Source organism: Amphiura filiformis, chromosome 16 (genome assembly GCF_039555335.1).
Source record: "Amphiura filiformis chromosome 16, Afil_fr2py, whole genome shotgun sequence".
NCBI classification, from domain to species: domain Eukaryota; kingdom Metazoa; phylum Echinodermata; class Ophiuroidea; order Amphilepidida; family Amphiuridae; genus Amphiura; species Amphiura filiformis.
In genome coordinates, this window is record NC_092643.1 from 51,145,472 (window position 1) to 51,166,132 (window position 20,661).

General features: G+C 36.9%; 1 protein-coding gene across 7 annotated transcripts in view; it reads left to right on the forward strand.

The window, feature by feature from the left end:
• Positions 1–20,661, forward strand: part of LOC140136159 (uncharacterized) — a 224,185-nt gene that overhangs the window by 183,959 nt on the left and 19,565 nt on the right. For 5 of the 7 annotated variants that reach the window (XM_072157865.1, XM_072157866.1, XM_072157864.1 and 2 more), the window contains 4 exons: positions 7,172–7,894; positions 13,858–13,985; positions 18,978–19,083; positions 20,405–20,440. In XM_072157865.1, coding sequence (XP_072013966.1) covers positions 7,172–7,894; positions 13,858–13,985; positions 18,978–19,083; positions 20,405–20,440 — 993 coding nt within the window. The remainder of the gene's footprint in view (positions 1–7,171; positions 7,895–13,857; positions 13,986–18,977; positions 19,084–20,404; positions 20,441–20,661) is intronic. The other 2 variants (XM_072157867.1, XM_072157870.1) reach the window with 2 other exon arrangements.

Below are 20,661 nucleotides of genomic sequence, written 5' to 3' on the forward strand. Positions count from 1 at the left end.
ATATTATGGGTAATAACTAGCCTGTACATGGATCAGTTCTGCTTATTGAATTCACATTTCTCATAATTCTGACCATAATTTTATAAAAAAGCTTTTTAGAGTGTTGATAATTTTCTGCCTATAAATTAACCCCCTAGACACTAATGGTTATCTAACAGCATTTCTGATTGGTTGATAACTTGAAATGTTCATTTCAATTACCTAGGCTTTAAACTATTTATGGTCAAACTTGCATTTGCAGATGATCTTATTAACACCCTCATTGATTGGTTCAAAATTGGACACAATATTCATTTTAGCCAATCGACAGGTAGTTCTCATGGAGTTAAACCTGTTTTGATAGAGAAACCATTTTCAAAACAAATCTAGTTTGATGTGAATCCAGATTAATCCAATTAATTTGCCCCATCCAAAAACCCTTATTTAGCACATCACAGAAAAGAAATCATTTGTGTACTTTCTCGACTGGCTACACCCTTTTCAAATATGACAATCATAACATAAAGATAACACTAACCACACCAAGAGAAAGTATGATGTTAAGAGAATGTATATGAGATACACCTTTATGTTTTACTAGGACTGTAAAAGTGGTTTGCCTGCCACAGAATGATGGATTGAAGAAACTCACTGAATCACACCAAGCTGCTCTCATGTCCATAATGTAAACATTATTATGATGCCCAGGCCCGTCACGCAGGTTTTTTTTTGGGGGGGTGCTGATTTTGAAAAAGTGGACTTTTTCCCAAAGGGGGGAATCGATTTGGTGAAAAGTGGACTTTTTCCCCCAAATTTGGACCTTTTTGACCAAAAACCGTAAAAACTTTTTGTATACTTTTGCAAATTTGGGGAGGTGCGGTCGCACCCCCGCACCCCCCCTGCGTACGGGCCTGATGATGCCATCAAGCAAAAGGACTTGTTTGTTGAGCAAAGTCAAAATTCTGTTAAAATTTGCCCCATTTCGAGCTATATTTTGCTGAAATCTTTCTATTGGGACTTTCAACAGAAAAATATTGGAGGAAAATTTTTTTGTATTGCACAATAAATGACTGACTTTGCTTGATTGAGTTTCAATTGTTAATCAATCTCTTTGCAATAAATCAGTTAATGATAAAACATATTTGGAAGAAAAATGATGAATACAAGTTTGAAATTGAAGCAAAACTGTTAAGTTGATTTTGGTTCAGACTTCAGATTGACCTTTTTGGTAAATCCCATAAGCCTTTGGGAGTAGACCTGAGATGTCATCATTTGACGTCATACCGATGCGCACAGTGTTACTGCACACTTCACGGCTTTGAAATGTGCAGTAGTTACGTCAAATGACAACATCTCAGGTTTACTCGCAAATATGGGATTTACTAAAAAGGTCAATAATGAGTAATGGTAACAGCTCAACAAAGCTGAATTTGTAGGGTAATCTACCATATACCTTTCCCAGCTATCCCATAATCCTCTTCTTCTAACCATAACCATAATATGGTAGATTGCTTTACAAAATAATATCATTACCTCATATTACTCAGAAATGTCAAAAGTGGTGAACAAACCAAATCCTTAGCATGAAACCGAGCACATTCTTTGGGGGAAATGACTCATTTTAGTTGAAACTATTTATCAAAAGTGGGTCAAATTTAGGTCTACTAGCAATGTTTAAAATCAATATGTCAGTTTTGCACAATTATAAAACATGATCTTCATCCGTGGTATTGTCTTTTTTAAAGACAGTTCTTGTTCTGAAATTAATAGTACTTGTCAGTCATTGATGACATTATGGACATGAGAAGTGGGCTGCATGTTGGCTGTCTGTCATAATTCCTTTCCACCCATCACTGCATGAATATGCATAAGAAGGCGGGACTACACTGACAAATCAACCAATGGCATTTCTTTAATCTCCAGTGCTGAAATACTGCATGAATATGCATATAAGAAGGTGGGACTATACTGACAAATCAACCGATGGGACTTTTTGAATCTCCAGTGATGATTTGTCATTTGCATCATGTAACTTTTGAACCAAATTGACAAAAGAGTTCCAACTTCCATTTGAAAAATGTTGGTTTAAAAACATGAAGTGATGTAAAAATGAAATTTTCTTATTCATATCTTATTAACTTACAATACATTTGTTATGAACTTTTGACCATGAAATCTCAAATAATTACCGGTACCAAAAGAAGTTTTGCCGCCTGCTCGCTCCTACCCCAGAAAAGTTTTAGAGGACAACCAAACAAATCATTTTTCTTTAATTTCGTCCTGAAATCCCCAAAACATTCAAAAGTCAATGAAATGTAAATTACTATTTACTTTGGTTATATATTGGGTTATTCCATTTAAAATCCACACAAACACCTGTAGAAGATTTTGGAAATACCTCCCACGGGGGAGTATGAATTTCAAATGGAATGAACACATTAGGCAACTCCATTTGAAACTCACCCTCCCTCTGTGGAAGATTCAGGATGAATCTTTCTTAGAAGGTACATGAAATTCAAATGGAACTGCCTATGGGTTCATTCCATTTGAAATTCATACTCCCTCTATGGGAGATATTTCCAAAATCTTCCACAGGGGTAGTGTGGATTTTAAATGGAATAGCCATTTTGTCTGTTGAATGAAATAAACACCTCAAATAAAGAAAGTCCGCAGTCATGTAACCCGTCCTACACCAAAACCCGATCTTGTTATGACAATTTGATTGATACGGTCGTGTGCAGAATCTTGTTAGCTGCAATTTGATACCAAATTTGCTACCAAACACTCTAAATTGACAGAGATTGATACCAGTATATGAAATTTGGTGCATTTTCAAAAGTTGCAAATTAAAAACGGACCACGCGGACTTGTAGAGGTGAATGGCAGAGCGCGACCATTGACATAGCCCGAAACAACCGCTAGGTCATATCGATCGCATCGTGCCCTAGTATTCATCAGTAAAGCACTGTAGCAATCCATGCGTTTTAAATTAACAATTGAATAAAGCGCGCACTTGGGATAGTCGACAGGGGTCCATCGTGGGCAAGCAAGCTTGACCATATTGCCACGCTAAGCAATTTCGACCGCGTGTTTCGTTTGATTTGCAACTTTTGAAAATGCACCAAATGCCATAAACTGGTATCAATCTTTGTCACTTTTGAGTGTTTGGTAGCAAATTTGGTATCAAACTGGAGCTAACAAGTTTCTGCACACGACCGTATCAATCAAATTGTCACAAGAAGATCAGGTTTTGGTGTAGGACGGGTTACATGACTGCGGACTTTCTTTATTTGAGTAGTTTATATCAATAATACAGAAGACTAATTAACTAATGATTATGCAATAATTATCCAGAAGAATCTTTCCTCTCTGATCTGTGCTTTACTGTATAACAGGTTTTTTTTGAGTGGATAACTTATCACAATTTTAAATGTTTTGTGGTTTCTTTTCGTAGTTTGAAATAGTATTAAAGCCAATGGGTTGTAAATTATTTTTGTGGGGTTTTAAATTCACGGCTGGCTGTCTAACTGCCAATAGCAGAATAATTTAATCCTGCGAAAATTTCATCTTGTTATACAGTATTTTTAATCATACTAAAAAGTAAAAGTGTGGCATTTCATTTTGGTATAATTGATTTAAGTTGAGATAATGACTGAAAAAATAGGTGGAAAATATTCAAAGTTATGTCGTAAGGGAAACATTTGAATTTGATCCTCTAGTAGTGCTTGAGTGCTACCCAGTAGTGTAGCCTGCAGAGGGAATGTGGGGCAAAGTGCCCCCTGACAAAAAAAGTAAGAGAAAAGTGCCCCCTGACAAAAAATGAGAGAAAAGTGCCCAGCCCCCTGATAAAAAATGAAAGAGAAAATCAGGAAGGCAAAAGGAAATAAAACGGGCAGAGAGCCTGTTTTCCACCAAATTCACACCGATCATGGGCCAAAATGTGTGAATTACCAAATTATTGCGCACTACACATGCACATTGTGCCAATAAAGCCCTCTTTGGGAAGATTGATGACTGTACAACCGGTATATGTATGTATCCCACCGATAATAGCGGGGCAAAATGATGCAACTGGGAATTTTTTTGTCTTTGGCCCCCCCCACCCGACCAATAAAGCTGGCTATGCCCGTGGTGGTATACCACCATGTGACAAAGCCATTTTACAATGGACCTCTTTTATTAAGATAGTGATAATGTTTTTAATGCTTGAACACTTTAATAATGTCATGTTCGGAAGCATTTAGAAGGAAATTTTATTATTCCATACAGCTCTCAAGTACCATCTTTCATATACTCAGGCCTTGCCGTCTAGATTTGAAAGGCGAGTGGTTAATCACTCGCTAGCATGATGCTAGGCGAGTGGTTGAATTTTCACAAATATCACTTATTTGGATATAATTCGGTCTTAAAACGGTATTTATGTTGAAATGCGCCTTTTTGACTTGGAGGGGGCATCGAATCGATTAAATGCTGAATAGACTGATTCAATGGCTGATTTTGGGAGATTCGCAGCGAGTGATATTTGGTGTCAATGGTGAGTGGAAAATCGCTCACTAGAAATCGAGTTTAGGCGGCGGAGGCGGCAGAGCGATCGCTCGCCTCAAGCGGCAAGGCCTGTATACTTTTGTATATCGTGAATGAATGATTAAAGTGGTATTTCGTGATTTTAATGATCTCTTTTTAGGTCATGTTCACATATAAATTATTTACCCGGGACCCGAGTTAACCCGGGTTGTACCCGGGTCCCGGGTTGAAAAAAATTCTGTTCACATTATAGCCACTCTCATGAAGAAAATTGACCCGGGTTGATTATTTTTGGCTAAGCCTACTGGAAAATGCAGGCATGTACATATTTTGTCATTGACTATTACCGGTATAATAACAGGCTATTAGCCTAATTATGCTCATTTTTTATTTTGTTTTCTAATTCCACCTAATGTAATCTTATCCAGTTGCTTCTTGTAGCTGTTTGGGTTAAAAAAAAACTTAACAAAAAAAGTGTTACTTCTTGATTCGATAATACTAGTAATTTATTTGCATTAAAATAACTTTTCCTATCTCAGGAATAGAGGTTTATTGATTTTATTGCCAAAGAACTTTTCCCAGTACAGATAGAAACAATAGAAAGGGAGTGATAATAGTTGTGTTTTCTTCTAATAATGCGGGTCAAACAGTGAATTTCTGTTCACACTACAATTGACCCGGGTCATACCCGGGTTTGACCCGGGTTTTAATCTACTCTTTCCTAGGTTGAAAAAAATTGGCCCGGATCAATTTTTTTGAGGTTTTTTCCTGTTCACACTTATAATCAACCCGGGTCTAACCCGGGTTGTACCCGGGACCCAGGGCAAAACAGGCATAGTGTGAACACGCCCTTAGGCTATGGTTCAATAGATATCCATGAAAAAAATTATTGACAAAATTGCAGTTGATTCAGATAATTAATTTGTGAGCATTACAGAGCTCCATAGGCCACAGTGTTGTAATTTCAATCTACCCACAGCCAGAAAATACAAATTGTCCGATATCTTTGTCAAACGATTGAAACTGCAAGAAAGTTTATGCACACAAACATTGTGTAGTCCTAGGTTTCCGATGTCAACTTTTTATGGAGCAAGTTGGGGGATGAGGCTGTGGATAACAAAGTGCTCCTTAAAGAAGTTATGAAACTTTTACGTAATGCTTTTCTGAGACTTAACGTGGTCATAAAATGACCACACACTGGCAACCCTGTCGCATTTTTGAATAGACTTGATGGATAAAAGTATATGTCAAAGTAGGTCAATTCAAATTTAAATTAAACTTCAACCACCTGCGAGATAAACCTATTAGCACTTACCACCAAACCATATCAATTAAGTTATCTGTTCTGTGTTTGATATCAGTTGTGATATGAATTTCATATTTTATAGCTTAATGACATCTTCCTTCATTAGTAATTAAATTTAAAATTGACACACAAAATGCCACTCGGTAAAACAAGCAATAATTTTCTTTAAAACAATTTCTTCTCTTACTAACATTAACTATAATCTTAGGACTACAATATTTGGAAAAGCAAAAATGTTATGAATAAATTTTCAGCTTTTACAGAAAAAAGGCATGCATTTAAGTTAAAAATATCTTAAATTGACCTTAAAATCTTTTGTGAGGCCATATACAGGTTTTGTTTGGTGCTACCCAATGACAAGCTTCATTTAGACTGAGTCATTGATCACAGTGGTTTTTGTAGATCCTTAAGTTTTTGCAAGTCTTAATCACACTGCAAAACTTAACCGCTTGAAAGTTTGCTGGTTTCTGTATTTAAGAAATACTGTACAGTGCATGTGTATAAAAGAGCTTGAAAATGCATGGAATCTTGTAAAATTAGGGGAACTGGTAGATGTTCTTTATAATTAGCAGTTTAGAGAATTTGAGAATGAAATGAAAATTGAGAGTGATAATAGTAAAATATTTATATTTATATTTATATTTATATTTATATTTATATTTATATTTATATTTATATTATATTTAGCATGTTGAGAAAAGTGCACATTAAAAATAATATATACTGTTAATAATATTGATCTTCTCAAATGTTACAACTTTAATCAAACTTACACAAGTAATAATAATTATAATTATTTTATCCCTTGCTATTAAACATGCAAATTAAAACACTTCTTTTCTTCTACTTTCCAAATTTATAAAACTTTTAACTTGACAATAACTGACATTCTACTTCTTTATGAAAACACTGGAAGCTGTGGAATTCAACAACTTTTTTTTCTGCTGTGAATCCTGAAGGGGAAAAAATGGTCGAATTAACAGGGTGGGGCTGCAGGGGGAGGGGCAGAAATATACTGATTTTGAGAGTTCATACCCTTGTTGGATTCAGTAGTATTTTCTAGAACCATACAATGTTGTGCAAGCAATTCTCCTTCTTGAAACACAACAATTTGACCCAAAAGGCTAGCCAGAAACTCTAATTTTTTTTCTTTACCATTAATAAGAACAAATTCCCCATATTTAGGGGATGTTTTGTTGAAGACGTTTTCCAGTGCATCTTGACTTTTCTTCTGCATTTTAACAGCAAAATATCTGCATGTGAAATTGCATAATAATAGCATGGATAGGCCTAACTTATGATCGCAGAATGTACTGTATGTTTGATGGTTCAACTCACTATCTTCAATATTTCTCACTGCAGAGCGTAGTTTTGCAATCAGGGAAAAGCTACCAAATCGAAGTCCACCTCCACCCCCACCTCCACCTCCAGTACCAGCAACACCGCCCCCAACAACACCGCAGAATCGCAACCTTATTGAAAGTCCGGCGGAATTGGATAGCAACCAGTTTTTTTCATCATCTGTATCACCGGTACTAAGAAGACAATTATGGCAAGCTGGGAGTATCTCAATGTCCAATCATGTAACTGCGTATCCGTATAGTAAATCTCCACCACCTTTGCCGATCAGAAGGCCTGATTTACCAGCAAGACCATACGGAGGACAAGTATATATTGCGCCAACAAAACAAAACATTGTTGAACTTAAAACCACACCACCGCCTCTCCCTCCAAGACAATCTTTAATTGATGCAGAGGTTGAAAGTAAGAACAGAATTAATGCAGAAACACAGAAAAGCAAAGCTAACTTTAATAATAAAAACAAATTACCAGTTGCTCCGACAACCAAGAAAACAAAAAGTTCACAATCATTCTGGAAGAACTTAACAAGTAAGAACAAATCCAATGCAGTGAGCAAAACAAAACTTTCCAGTAAGACTAGTCCACCTCCATTACCACCAAGACACAGTACCGATGTAACGCATCTCTTACAGCAGAACTTAAAAGAGCAACCTATGTATGAAGCGCCCCCAACGATGGACAATGGAGAGATCAAGTCAGGGTCTCCACCACCTCCACCGATGGGTAAGCCTAACTGGCATGCTGCATGAAGATATCCGTACAAATTCAGAATTAAATTTTCAGACTTTCTCAGTACCAATAAGAGGATACATATTGCTATGCATGAAATAATTTCACAGAATGAATTACTATCAAATATAAAATGTACTGGTATGAAAGAAACTTTTTCAATCCTAAGAAAATCTTTGTCCTTTCCAATGCTATGAGAATCATGTAGCCATGGGCATTGCAATCCCCCGGGGTCAATCCAGGGGGGACGTGTCCCCCCACTTTTGGCAAAATGACCCATTTTTGTTCTTTTTAGGCACTTTTTGACAATTCAGGCCAATTCTTATGAGTATTGCCAGATGCATTCTTAATTCAAGGCAGTCAAGTTAGCCCAATCAATATGGTGTTTGACTATGGTGTGAGAGGTTGCGGGTTCGAACCCTGGTGGTGGTTAGTATACTCTTGTATAAAAATTGAGTTTGAAATTACCCTGGACAAGGAACTTACTGCTAATTTTCTGAGCTGATCCTGGCTGCAAAGGTCAATTGCGGAATTTCTAGGGTGTGCGCTTCTTAGGTGCAAGTCCCTATGTAGTTGTTTTGGTTTGTGGAATGATATGGGGCTGTAGTGGGCTGTAGTGGTCAGCGACAACCTGTAAAGTGTGCTGAAGCAAGTAGATCAATGTGTAGGCGTTGTGCCTGTGCGTAGTGCACTATAGACCACTTGGCATCACTGTTTATCAACAAAGGCGAGGGACTCGTCTATCGATATGCTCGAACGAGCCGCTACACTGTTCAATGGCTTTCCTGTACTATATGAAATGTGGCGAGGCGATTTAAAATGCACGTGTCCTTAGCAGACTACGATGCGTACGCACACTGCAGGGCAAAGAACAATTGAAATTGCCATAATGCGCGCGCATACTGCCGGGCAATGACGTCAGATGCCAAGTGGTCTATAAACCACTGCGCCTTTTTTATGATGTGAGCAACTGTAGCAAAAATATTATTTAAGATAATAGGACATCACTTCACAAACACCGAAGATCAAAAGCACATAAATCTGCCTTTAATCAAGGTATGTCAATGACCTACTCAGCTATCATTGATAAGTTATTGAGTCCATCAGAACAGACCGGACAAGATCATGGCAGGGATGGAGTCATAGGCAATGGTGCATGGAGGCGATGCTTAGATTATAACACCATAAGCTGACAGGGCAGAAAATGACAAGTGTATTATCAATAGGCATTTATACCTGGCTCTTCTGTTTACCTATAGGTTGCAAATTTCAGAAAACTGTTTTAAAAAAGCTGTACTTTTGCAAAAAAAATATTCTCCAACAATCTGACAAAAGACCTTGTTACAGTCAGTTCTGATCAGGGTGATAAGCCCAACTGTTGGCTACACTTGACTGTCCTGCAAAAATTCCCAGACCAGCTATCTACGGCGACCCCTTCATTCACCAGGTCACTTGTGCCTGGCTGAAGTTTCGTCAGCATTATCTCCCAGATATCAGCTGCCTAGATATATGCTCGACATAAAAAAAAATCTGGAAATAGTGTTAAATTTGCCTAAATAAGTTACAGCAAATTGACCAATCTGTTACAATAAAACTATTTAATTTCCTTATTGAGCGTTAATAATTCTTCACAGAAATTGTCCCCAGTATCAAAGTACTTCTTGAAGTCCCTCTATGATCTTCTTGATGATACACTGTCATGATAATGTCAATTGCAGTGTATTTTGGTCACTTAGCGCACATCCGGATAGAGCTGCATGACTAAACGCTAGATAGGGTTGCTGTATTAGGAATCTGATTGTCTGCTTGTCCTGTCACAATTTGTCAAAACCAAAAATCATCTCATTTTAGTGGCATAGTTCAACAACCCCTATTCAATATAATAGCTTAGCACTTGACTTCATGTTGTGGAGTATGAGGTTTTGTACCCAACCTGTTCAAATGTCAATGTATAAGACAAGTTTCAAATTTGCAGACGACAAGTTTCAAATTTTCTTCAAAAATCCAAAAATTTCAGAATTTTCATGAGCATATTTGGAATCATCATGAAAAATGTATTAAAATGAGTACAAACAAGTCTAGTGTTGGTTAAGTGGTTCTTGAGATAGCTCTTGATATTTTGAGAAATTATCTCAAAACTTGGACTTTTTATGTTGAATCCTATGGTCAGCACGCAAAACAGTAAGTGTACAATCATATGGTGATTAAAGAACTTTGTACTTGCAGGTGAGCTTGTTGTATAGGTAGATAGGTAGATTCATTAGGACATTGGCCCTATCTTAGGGAACAAACCAAAAGTTTGATGATGTCCTGTAAATAAAAGTGCTTTTGTTAGGAAGCTGACCCCTTCTGTCCCTGAAACTTAAGTGTGAAATGTTAACAATTCCAACCTGAAAGATCAACTTTGATATTTTAACTTTTAGAAACAATTGGACTTTTTGATCACCTTCCAGCTAATGAAAGGACTTTCGTTTATAGGACATCATGGAACTTTTGGTTTGTTCCTTTAGTGAGATCCTCACACAGTGTTTGCTATTGATGTTGGACAGAACCATCAAACATGCTCATCTGCAAGGCAACAGTTAATTGTAGGTTAAGGAATTATGCAGCTGGGATGAGAGTGAATTGAGGAAGGAATACTTATTAATTGAAAATGTCCAGATGGATGTTGGTATTATAGCCACATCAAGACAATAGACTTGGCTTTGTTTATTTATTGTAAGTATAGGATATGAACATGGTGCAGCAAACTTCCAGGGCACGTAATTGTAACCATAATGAGCCGCAATACCATTAGGGTTTAGCGTTAGGTTTAGCAAATTGCGACCCATTATGTTTGCAAAAAATAAACATGCTTCCAGGGCAGTTGTTTGGAGTTTGGACCATTTGTCAAACTTGTGCTTCATGTCCCACCATTGTGATCCTGTAAGGTCTCATGACCAAACTGTATTAGAATTCCCATTCTAGCCTCAGGAATGAATAGTGTAAAAAACAAACAAACAAACAAGAAACTTTTAGAATGATAAATATTACAAGACTTATTTCACACCTCAAAATTATGTTACATCTGTCTTACACAGACTTTGTCTGTGGATTTCATCAGTTTCCAAATTGAACTGGGTACTCTCTAAATGTGAAAGAGTGAAAAATCACTCAAAAAGAGTGAAATCTCACTCTTTCAAAGAGCCATCTGAGTGACAACTCTTTTAGAGTGAAGCTCACTCTCAAGAAAGAGTGAAAAAAGAGTGAATCAGAAAAGAGCATTTATTTATTTATTTATTCATTTAGGCCTATTTTATATACAAGAATATCACAGCAGTTCATAACAGCTAGCTACTATGTGCTTTAAATTGTTGTGAGGCTATGCCCCAGGTTAGGGTAGGGCCCGGTCTAGGAATATTGAACTGGTCTAAAGCTTAAGCACATACACAATGTGTCAACTTCAGTGTGGGATGAATGATGAAAACTATGGATTTAGTGAAGCTAATAGTCAAACTGTTCAATGGTGAGTACACTTAGGTGTAGGACATAACACTTGGCAAATACCATGTTTACGGTCACAGTCTGGAGAAGCGTGATGCGGCGTAACCTACATAAGCTTACATATGCGTACATGTATACCGGCACTGGGCCGGTAACAAACTGCTCACATATGACTTAAGCTTACTGCCGCCATTGTCTCCAGACCAAGTGTATACTTGCTACGACCTACACATAAATGTAATCACTATTGAGTATGCTGTCTATTTCTTCATCAAATCCGCTTTCTTTTCGCCATTCATTCACACACTGTTCGCCATTTTGTTACACAAGTTCAACAAACATCGGCCGATTTTTCGGCGCTTCTGATTGGCTGACAGTTCACTCCAAGAAAGACTGAGATTTTGCGCCACTTTTGAGCGAGTGAGGCTCACTCGAAATCGGGAGTGAAATTATGTGTACTGTTTTCACTCTTTTAGAGCTAAAACCCACTCTTTTAGAGCTAACTTAAATTCACTCTGAAATTCAGAGTGGTTTTTCACTCTTTTACATTTAGAGAGTATCCAGTTTTTGGAATTTGATGCTATCTAATTAGGGTTCAATGCTAAATATGCAGTTATTTAGCTGCCAGTGCAAATTGGTAATTGCTTTGCTAACTCAACATCAGATACCTTGTAAAGTTGAAACAAATTTAGCACCAAACTTTATTAACAAACTTGCGAATGATTTGATAAGCAGCAATGATATCATAACTGACTTCTTTATTGTAGATGAAGGTGTAAAACAGGGATGTGTCCTCTCCCCAATAATTTTCTGTGTCTATATTAATGAACTTGCCAAATGATTTGATAAGCAGCAATGATATCTTAACTTTTTTAAACTTGTTTTCAAATTTCAAAACAAAGACAAGTAAAATTATGTTGTTTATAGACTAGCATGAATAACAATTACTAAAATTCTTAATCAGGAAGACATTTATTTTAGAAACTCAAATTTTTACTTCAACTTTTTAAAAGCAAGTGATGGAAGTTGTGATCAATTACCACAAACACACTTTTAACACCTTCTTAGATACACTTTGGGTTTGGCTGCTTAGTTGTGATACCCATTTCCCCCTCCCCAATGCTACGTTTCCCCCTTTTGACAAGCATGGTTCCCCCAGCAAGCTGACATCAATTTCTTTCAGCAATTTGCTGTCACTATGACCTTGCTTGTATCAGGAAATAAAGTGGCATATAGGCTAAAAATAACCATCTCTTGTCAGATCATAACGAAATGCTGTACTATTATGCAAAGATACACTTGGAACAAATTTGTAACTTGTAATATGGGTGTAAGTGAAACATTCAGATCTAATGTGTGCAATTTCCATATTTATTCAACTGAATGTAAGTGATTTCCATTTTCATTTCAATACATTTTCTTGTTACTTGGTTGCTATGGTGATCCTTCAAAATATTCTGGAAAAGAGTTTTAGTCCACAATGTTGGCAAAAAAGGTTGTTTTTTTTTGTGAAGATAGATTGAGTAACACACTAGATGTGTCCCCTCTTAGAAAAAGAAGACTAAAGAAAAGGCCAGCTCCAATTACTGCATATCCCACCTAATTAGTGCCCCTCCTCCAATAAGTGCCCTATAAGCTCCTATAGAATTTTTCAAAATTACCTTCTCTAAACTTCTCACATAAGATCATGATGATTTTGACTTTATAGATTCATTATAATCTTTGATTGTTTTTGTGTGAATTCCCAGTTTGACTTTTATAGCTTTGTTTTGATAAGTACGGCTATGTTCCCATCGAAAATTAATGACTTGAACATGGATGCTAATTAAGTTAAAACAAATTGTTATTCTATGGTTTGTCTCATCAATCCAGCACACTCTCCTGCAAAATAAATTTCATTTTCGTTTGATGTATTTGTTGTAAAGTCACCTATAGGCATTGGTGAACTTTGCATCTGGAGAGATAGATGCAGACGTACCCATGAGCAGGGTTTAAAAAGTGTCTTTATTATCATTTATTGATCAAATGGAGATAAATGTCTTTACATGGGTGTTGCCTCCTTTCCTTGCTTATAGTCTGTTAACAAATAGACTTGAAAAATAGCAGCAGTAAATACAAGAAGTGTGTAGCAAATGATATACCGTACACAGATAACCCCCTGGACAGTTATGGTCATCAAACAGCATTTCTGATTGGTTGATAACTTGAAATGCCCATTTCAATAGCCAATTATGACTAGGCTTTAAACTATTTATGGTCAAACTTGCATTTTCAACTGATCTTATAATACCCTCCTTGATTGGTTCAAAATTGGACACAATATTAATTTTGGCCAATCGGCAGGTAGTTCTCATGGTGTTTACATATACCCAGTGAATAAATATCTCTTGTTCTTTCCAATTTCAAACCAAATGATTTTGGTCAACATTTCTGATAGATAGTAACCATTGTAATGTTATTATTTGTATTTACAGGTATTCCTCCTCCACCTGCACCACCGCCGCCACCAGCAGAAATCTTGCCCGTAATTACAAAGAAATTTGAGGTCACATGTAAGGTCAAAATGAGACCGTTCCATTGGAATAAAGTACCAGTTCTTAATGTAAGTATGAACAAAAAATTGCACTTTTATGATAGAGTATCTCCTTCCCATGACATCCCAGCAAACACAATGTTGCAAGCAAACATTTTTTAAATGTTGGCATACATGAAAGATGCAAAATGGCCATCATAATTTAATAGTTCGTCTCAAAGCACTTCCCAAGTTAATGCGGAATGCAGTTTCTTAAAGAGTTTTTTTTAATCTGTGGGATGAGCTTTTTGATAAGAATAGACCACATTTTTATCTCTCATATGGAGGTTTCACTGTGGTTAAGATGAAGAATTTTATTGATATTTTCGAGTTAGGCTATTTTGACCTACTGGCGATGTCAGATGTGAGATTTTTGTGTAGTGGATTTGAAAAAGAAAAAAAAGATTTTTTTGAGACGAACTATTGAATTATAAGATGGCCTAATAATATTTTTCCAAAACAAATTGCCAGAAAATGTTTATAACTAATGTTTGCAATTACTGCGTTGGCAGCAATATGTCATATTAACATACTGTTAACATTGTAAAAACATTTGTTTTTACACATTTTAAAGAATATTTTACAACCTAATACAAATAGTTTGGAATGTTTTGAAGGAACAGATAACCTGATTGGTGTAACCTGAAACTCATATGTTTAGCCCTTGTAACTATGTTTTGAAATTGAATTATTAATGTTATAACGATGTTTCCATAAAATGTGTTACCAAAAATAGTAACCGTTTATATCGTAGACAGTTTTAGATGGCGCTATGACGTCATAATGGCAGCTTTCCAGGTCTATTCGGTATCAGATCATTCCTGGATGCTGGATTATATGACTTAAATCTCTCATTATTGACTTCCTGTGTATGGGTGAAGTCATTAACGTAACTAAATGAAATATTGCAGTGCTGGGTGGTTATGCTATAACATTTTACTGGGATTGAAGTTATATTATTTCCACTTAACTTGAAAAAAAGTGTGGAAATTAAGGTCTTTCAGTGAATATTGGCCAGGATGGAAGGAAATTATATTAAAAAATTGATTAGGTGCTTAATTATTAGTGTCACTTCCATCTTTCTGAAACAAAAATGCACAAAAAGACATATCTTATTTAATATCTGGATGTTTCAGTTTGAGTTACAACTTCTAAGATTAAGAATCAGAAAAAAAATAGTCTGCAGAGATGAAACTTTTAATGTACAAGGTGTTACAATCTGATTTGTTTCAGTAAATGCCACAACTTTTGTGTTTATAACATAGATGGATCTTAGGTTATGCAAGTTCAGGAAAAGATACTGTTACCCTACATGGGGGGGGGGGGGTATAGGATGTGAAAAATTGGGAAATTAACCGGTGCTAAAGAGGTCAATATAATTGGATGATTTGGCAGATTTGCCAAGGGGCTGCTTCCTTATGGATCTGCCACCCTTAGAAAATCTTCTTATTTAATTTTTGTGATCAGATTCTAAACCGGTCTGGTAATCAGTAGTCCATTTATGTTGCCAAGTTTGGTGAATTTTAAATCTGGCTGGAATGGTGCCCATGTCTGATTCTATTTATGGAAACGGCAACGGAACAACTGTTAGAATTTCTTGTCGGCTGAAAAAATCCTACATTTTATGTAACTCGTTGTATGTTGATATCGAATTCAGACAAATTTAGACACATTTATATCTTTTTATTTTATTGTTAAAAATACAAAATTCAAGCACAAATATTTTGAATTACTCTCATTATAATTGGAATCTAGTATTAAAATTGAATTCAGTTGTATACAATATGCAAACATGCCTAATAATTATAGTTCAATGATATTGAGTCATTATTATGACTTCATGTGGGTGTCGAAGGCAGACGATAAGTTCCAATTTTTTTTTAATTCAAAAATTTCAGAATTGTAAATTTTCATGACCATATTTGGAATCAGCATGTAAAATGCATTAAAATGAGCACAAACAAGCCTAGTATTGGTTCAGTGGTTCTTAAGATAGCTCTTGATATGTTGAGAAAATATCTTAAAACTTAGACTTTTTATGTTGAAGCCTATGGCTAGCACACAGAGCATTAAGCAAAAGTAAGTTCTGTAAGAAATGTTGCAATTAATTTCTTTTTGTCTGAACTATTTTGTGTTCTTATCTTTTTCTGTTATGAATATGCTATTCATCTTTTATTTGGAAATCACGGCCCATAACCAGGATTTATTTTTTGGGGGAGGGCAGATTTTGAGAAAGTGGACCTTTTTTCCAAAATTTGGACCTTTTTGACTAAAAAGGCATGATAAAAACCCCAATTTTTTAAGCACTACACTCTCAAATGGGACTTTTTGGGGATTTTGAGATGGGGGGGCATCCCCAGCCCCCTGGTTCTGAGCCTGTAGAAATCTATTTGTATTTAAAAAAACAAGACTCAGTGATGGCATATATAGTGGTGGCACCATGTGGGCACGAGGGATTTACCCCCAAACTTGCGGTTTAAACCCCTAACAGAACCAAAACCACTGGTAATATTTTTTTCTATTTTTGTCCTCCCTCCCCAAATTCACTTTCCTCCTCCCCCCCCCCCCCACTTGCTGTATTTTGCTTTTGCAGCTCAACTTTTCAAATGAAGCTTACCCCCATGAGAACTACCTGCCGATTGGGCAAAAAGAAGTTTCCATTATCAATTGGACCAACCAGCAACATTGTTAGAATAATTTCACCACACAAAAAAAATTGGGGTGAATTATTTGCAAAGCTCCATTATGATTGGTGATTAAAATGAAGATATCATGTAATTGACCAATCAGAGGCAATGTTAGATCGACAGGTAGTGCACATGGGGTAAAAATTCCAGCCAGACATAATGAAAGTGGTGCATGATTCATGGAGTATAACACATGTCTTGCTGCCATGACACATAGGTGTCCATGTCTACTATAAATAGACAATTCTTAGCAATGATGTCCATGTTTAAGGACATGTTATGATCCCAGCTAATTCAGACGAGCAGGTTTGTGGAAGTTTAGACTCAAGTTGCTATGGAAATGGACTGGCTATTCCAGTAGAAATCCATGGTGTAGGCCGACAAAGTCTAATACTTAGGCTATACATCAGGCATGCCCAATATGGATTGCATATGCACACAAAATACACACCCCACACAAATCATGTACACCCCTACACTAAACACACACACCAAACATGCACCCCCTGCATTATACCCATACCATACGTGGAAGCCCATTGAAAGAGAGGGCGCCTTACACACTTCACACACACCCCCACCACACACAAAAAGTTCTGTACATTTGAGAGATTGACACCGTGCTCCCTCTTTTGAAAACCTGTAGACACCACTATTCAACAGATATAGGCCTATGCACACCCCCCTAGAAAACCCCACACCCACAAATTATTTAACTCTTCTGTTTTGATACAATACTCATGTCACATTTTTGACCCAATGACCAGATGGCTATGACCTCGTAGTTATGATATATGATGTACGTGATTAGACGTGATTAGATGTGATTAGGGGATGATTTGGTCATGCTTCACTCGTAGTATAAAGTTCACTGGCATTGATTATAAACTGATTTTATACAGGGTGAAGTTCCTTGCAACCAATAACTATAGTCTGTCTCCTCTCCTGGGCTCATATCCAAATCGTCATCCCAAGGTTCACTATTTGACCTCCATGCACTATGGACCACAATGGCCTCATTCCAAATGCATAGTTCAATAATCTCAATTAAACAATCATAGTGCAAAATTTGACCTCAAGTTGCAGAGTATGAGTTTTTGTACCCAAATTTTCAAAGGTCATCCAATGAATGTACAAATGTATTGGGGTTGAAGAAATGCGCCATGATAGATGAGCATGTTGTGGATCCTAGTGATGTGTGACATGTAAACATGGTGGAGTTGGTACTCTTTGGTTCTATCTCTTTGTGTATAGACTTATGATTTGTAATGCATCCATATCCGTTCCACAAGTCTTCCACAGGCGCATAATTTTTTGAAGATTGTTACTCCCTCAAGCAATTACACACTTAACACTTTCTATTACTCATGTGATTTTTTTTACTTTCTTGTCCGTGATGACTTTACTATGGATCTGTTTCCATGACAATGGCAAACTGGTTTAATCCAGTCAGAGAGCTAGTGGAAACACTATTCAAATTAGTATAAAGTCACCTTGTTACTGTTAGACATAGAAAGCAGACAGTATAGAGTCAGCACTCTGACCATTTTCAAAAGTGGAAGCCATCTTGAAAATTGAAACAGTCCCTCTCTTTTTTCTTCTCCAGTAGGCGAGTGAAAAGAAGCACTGACCCAATAGCCCTCCCCAGGGAACTCTGTCAGTGAATCAAAATTAAAATTGTTGTGCCCCTTGAAAAAGGCTACTTCTTCTACCTCATACATAATATGCCATAGACCTCATCACAAAATGTAAATTTTGGATAAGAATACAGAGAATTGCCTCACATCAAACAATACCACACTAAAACCATAAAACACCACACCACAACACACCACACCACACCATATCACACCACACTGTATCCATAATATCACACCATACCACACCACACCACTTCATACCACCATCACACTGCAGCACATCACACTGCACCACACCACACCACACCACTTCATACCACATCACACTGCACCACACCAGCACACCACTTCATACCACATCACATCACACCACACCACTTCATTCCACATCACACTGCACCACACTACACCACTTCATACCACATCACACTGCATCACATCACACCACCACACCACTTCATTCCACATCACACTGCACTACACCACACCACTTCATACCACATCACACTGCACCACACCACACCACACCACTTCGTACCACATCACACTGCACCACACCACCACTTCATACCACATCACACCACACCACACCACACTACACCACTTCATACCACATAACACTACATCACATCACCTATTATCTTCCATTTTCTTGCCACTTTGCTAATGTTACTATTTTTCTGTTGCTTCCATAGCTCAAAAATTCTGTATGGATGGATGCTAGAGATCTGACCGGCAAGATTGACACAGATGTACTGGAAAAAAATTATGCAGCTAAAACAAGCGAAAAACAAGAACCAGGTACGCTTCATTACATGTTTGTTTGTTTGTTTTATGTGTTTGTTTGTTTGTTTGTAGTTCATAATGTATTTGTTCCTTTGTGCTTGTTTATGTTTTCAGTTGATAAGTTTATGAACTTAGTTTTTCACCTTGTTACCCATATCCCCGGGCCCATATCTCAAGAATCAGTAAACTTTCAAACACAAAATTTAAGTTTCCTTAGAACCTACACCATGCTGCTTGTGTTACCTATCATGACTGTAAATGTAAGCTATTCCAGTTGAAATCCATACACCCTATGGAAGATATGACCTTAATCTCCTACACAGGGGGTGGAGATTTCAAATGGAATCATCCATTCAACCCCATTTGAAATTCACACTCCCTGTGTGGAAGATTAAGTAATGTCTTCCATACAGGGTGTATGGATTGCAACCAGAATAGCCCATTGTGAATTTCAAAAACCCATCTGACAGTTCAAAAACCTGTAAATGACAGTTTGCCATCTGTCAATCACGTTCATTTGATGTAATGATTGGCTGATAAGGCTTAGGTGCGGGGCCAGTTAGTCCCGCCTGTTTGATACAATAAGCCTTCTATCTTGTAAGGTCACGAGACAGGTGAAGTGTGGGGTCCAGCTCTGAGAGGGGATGCAACATTTGTGTGCCCATCTTCAATGCACTTTTAGCATGACAAGGGTAACAAATGATATTGAATCACAGTAAAACTGTCTCACCATATAGATTTGCAATAACTATGATATTTATTATGTGGGTATTGTTTCTATTTTTTTGCGCTACAACATTGTTTCACATGAAAGATGTCCAATTTGGCTTTCAGATGAGTTACATTAGTACCTGGGAATATTAAACTTAGTGTTTATATTTAATTATGAAAATCATAGCTTCTGATTTATTTTATGTATGTTTGTGATCTGTTACTTCATACATACACGCTATGTAACGGCGCGCGTGATTGGTCGAGAGCCGGGCATAATGCCCGGTGTCCTGGATGTGCGATCGATGGGTAGGAAAAATGAAGGAAAATCATGATTTTTAATAATATTGCTTGTACTTTTTAGCTCATTGTGCAAGCAAATGAGGCTATAGGCATGATCTAGATTTCTCTATGTTTTTTACTTTCTCTTGCTACATAATTGTTTGAGCAATGGAGCTGGTAATTTGAGGGAGTGATCTTTGCATGATCGTTACTTATTTATTTGTTATTATTTTGATGAAATAAGAAAGCGGCCTGAGGGCATAAACAACCGTTTAGTCATGAAAATATATGAATGAACCCCTAATTTATGTGTTACATTTTATGCATGCTTGTATTTATGTAGGCCTATCTCAACAAAACCCAAATGTTATCACATCCGGTAAGAAAAATTACATCACTTAAAAAAACAATATCACCAATAATACCCATGTAGTGCACAGTGTTGATTGGGATATTCAATTTAAAATCCACACTCCCCCTGTGGAAGATTTTGGAAATATCTTCTGCAGGGGAGTATGAATTTCAAATGGAATGAACACATTAGGGAGCTCCATTTGAAACTAACCCTCCCTCTGTGGAAGATTCAGGTTGAATCCTTCG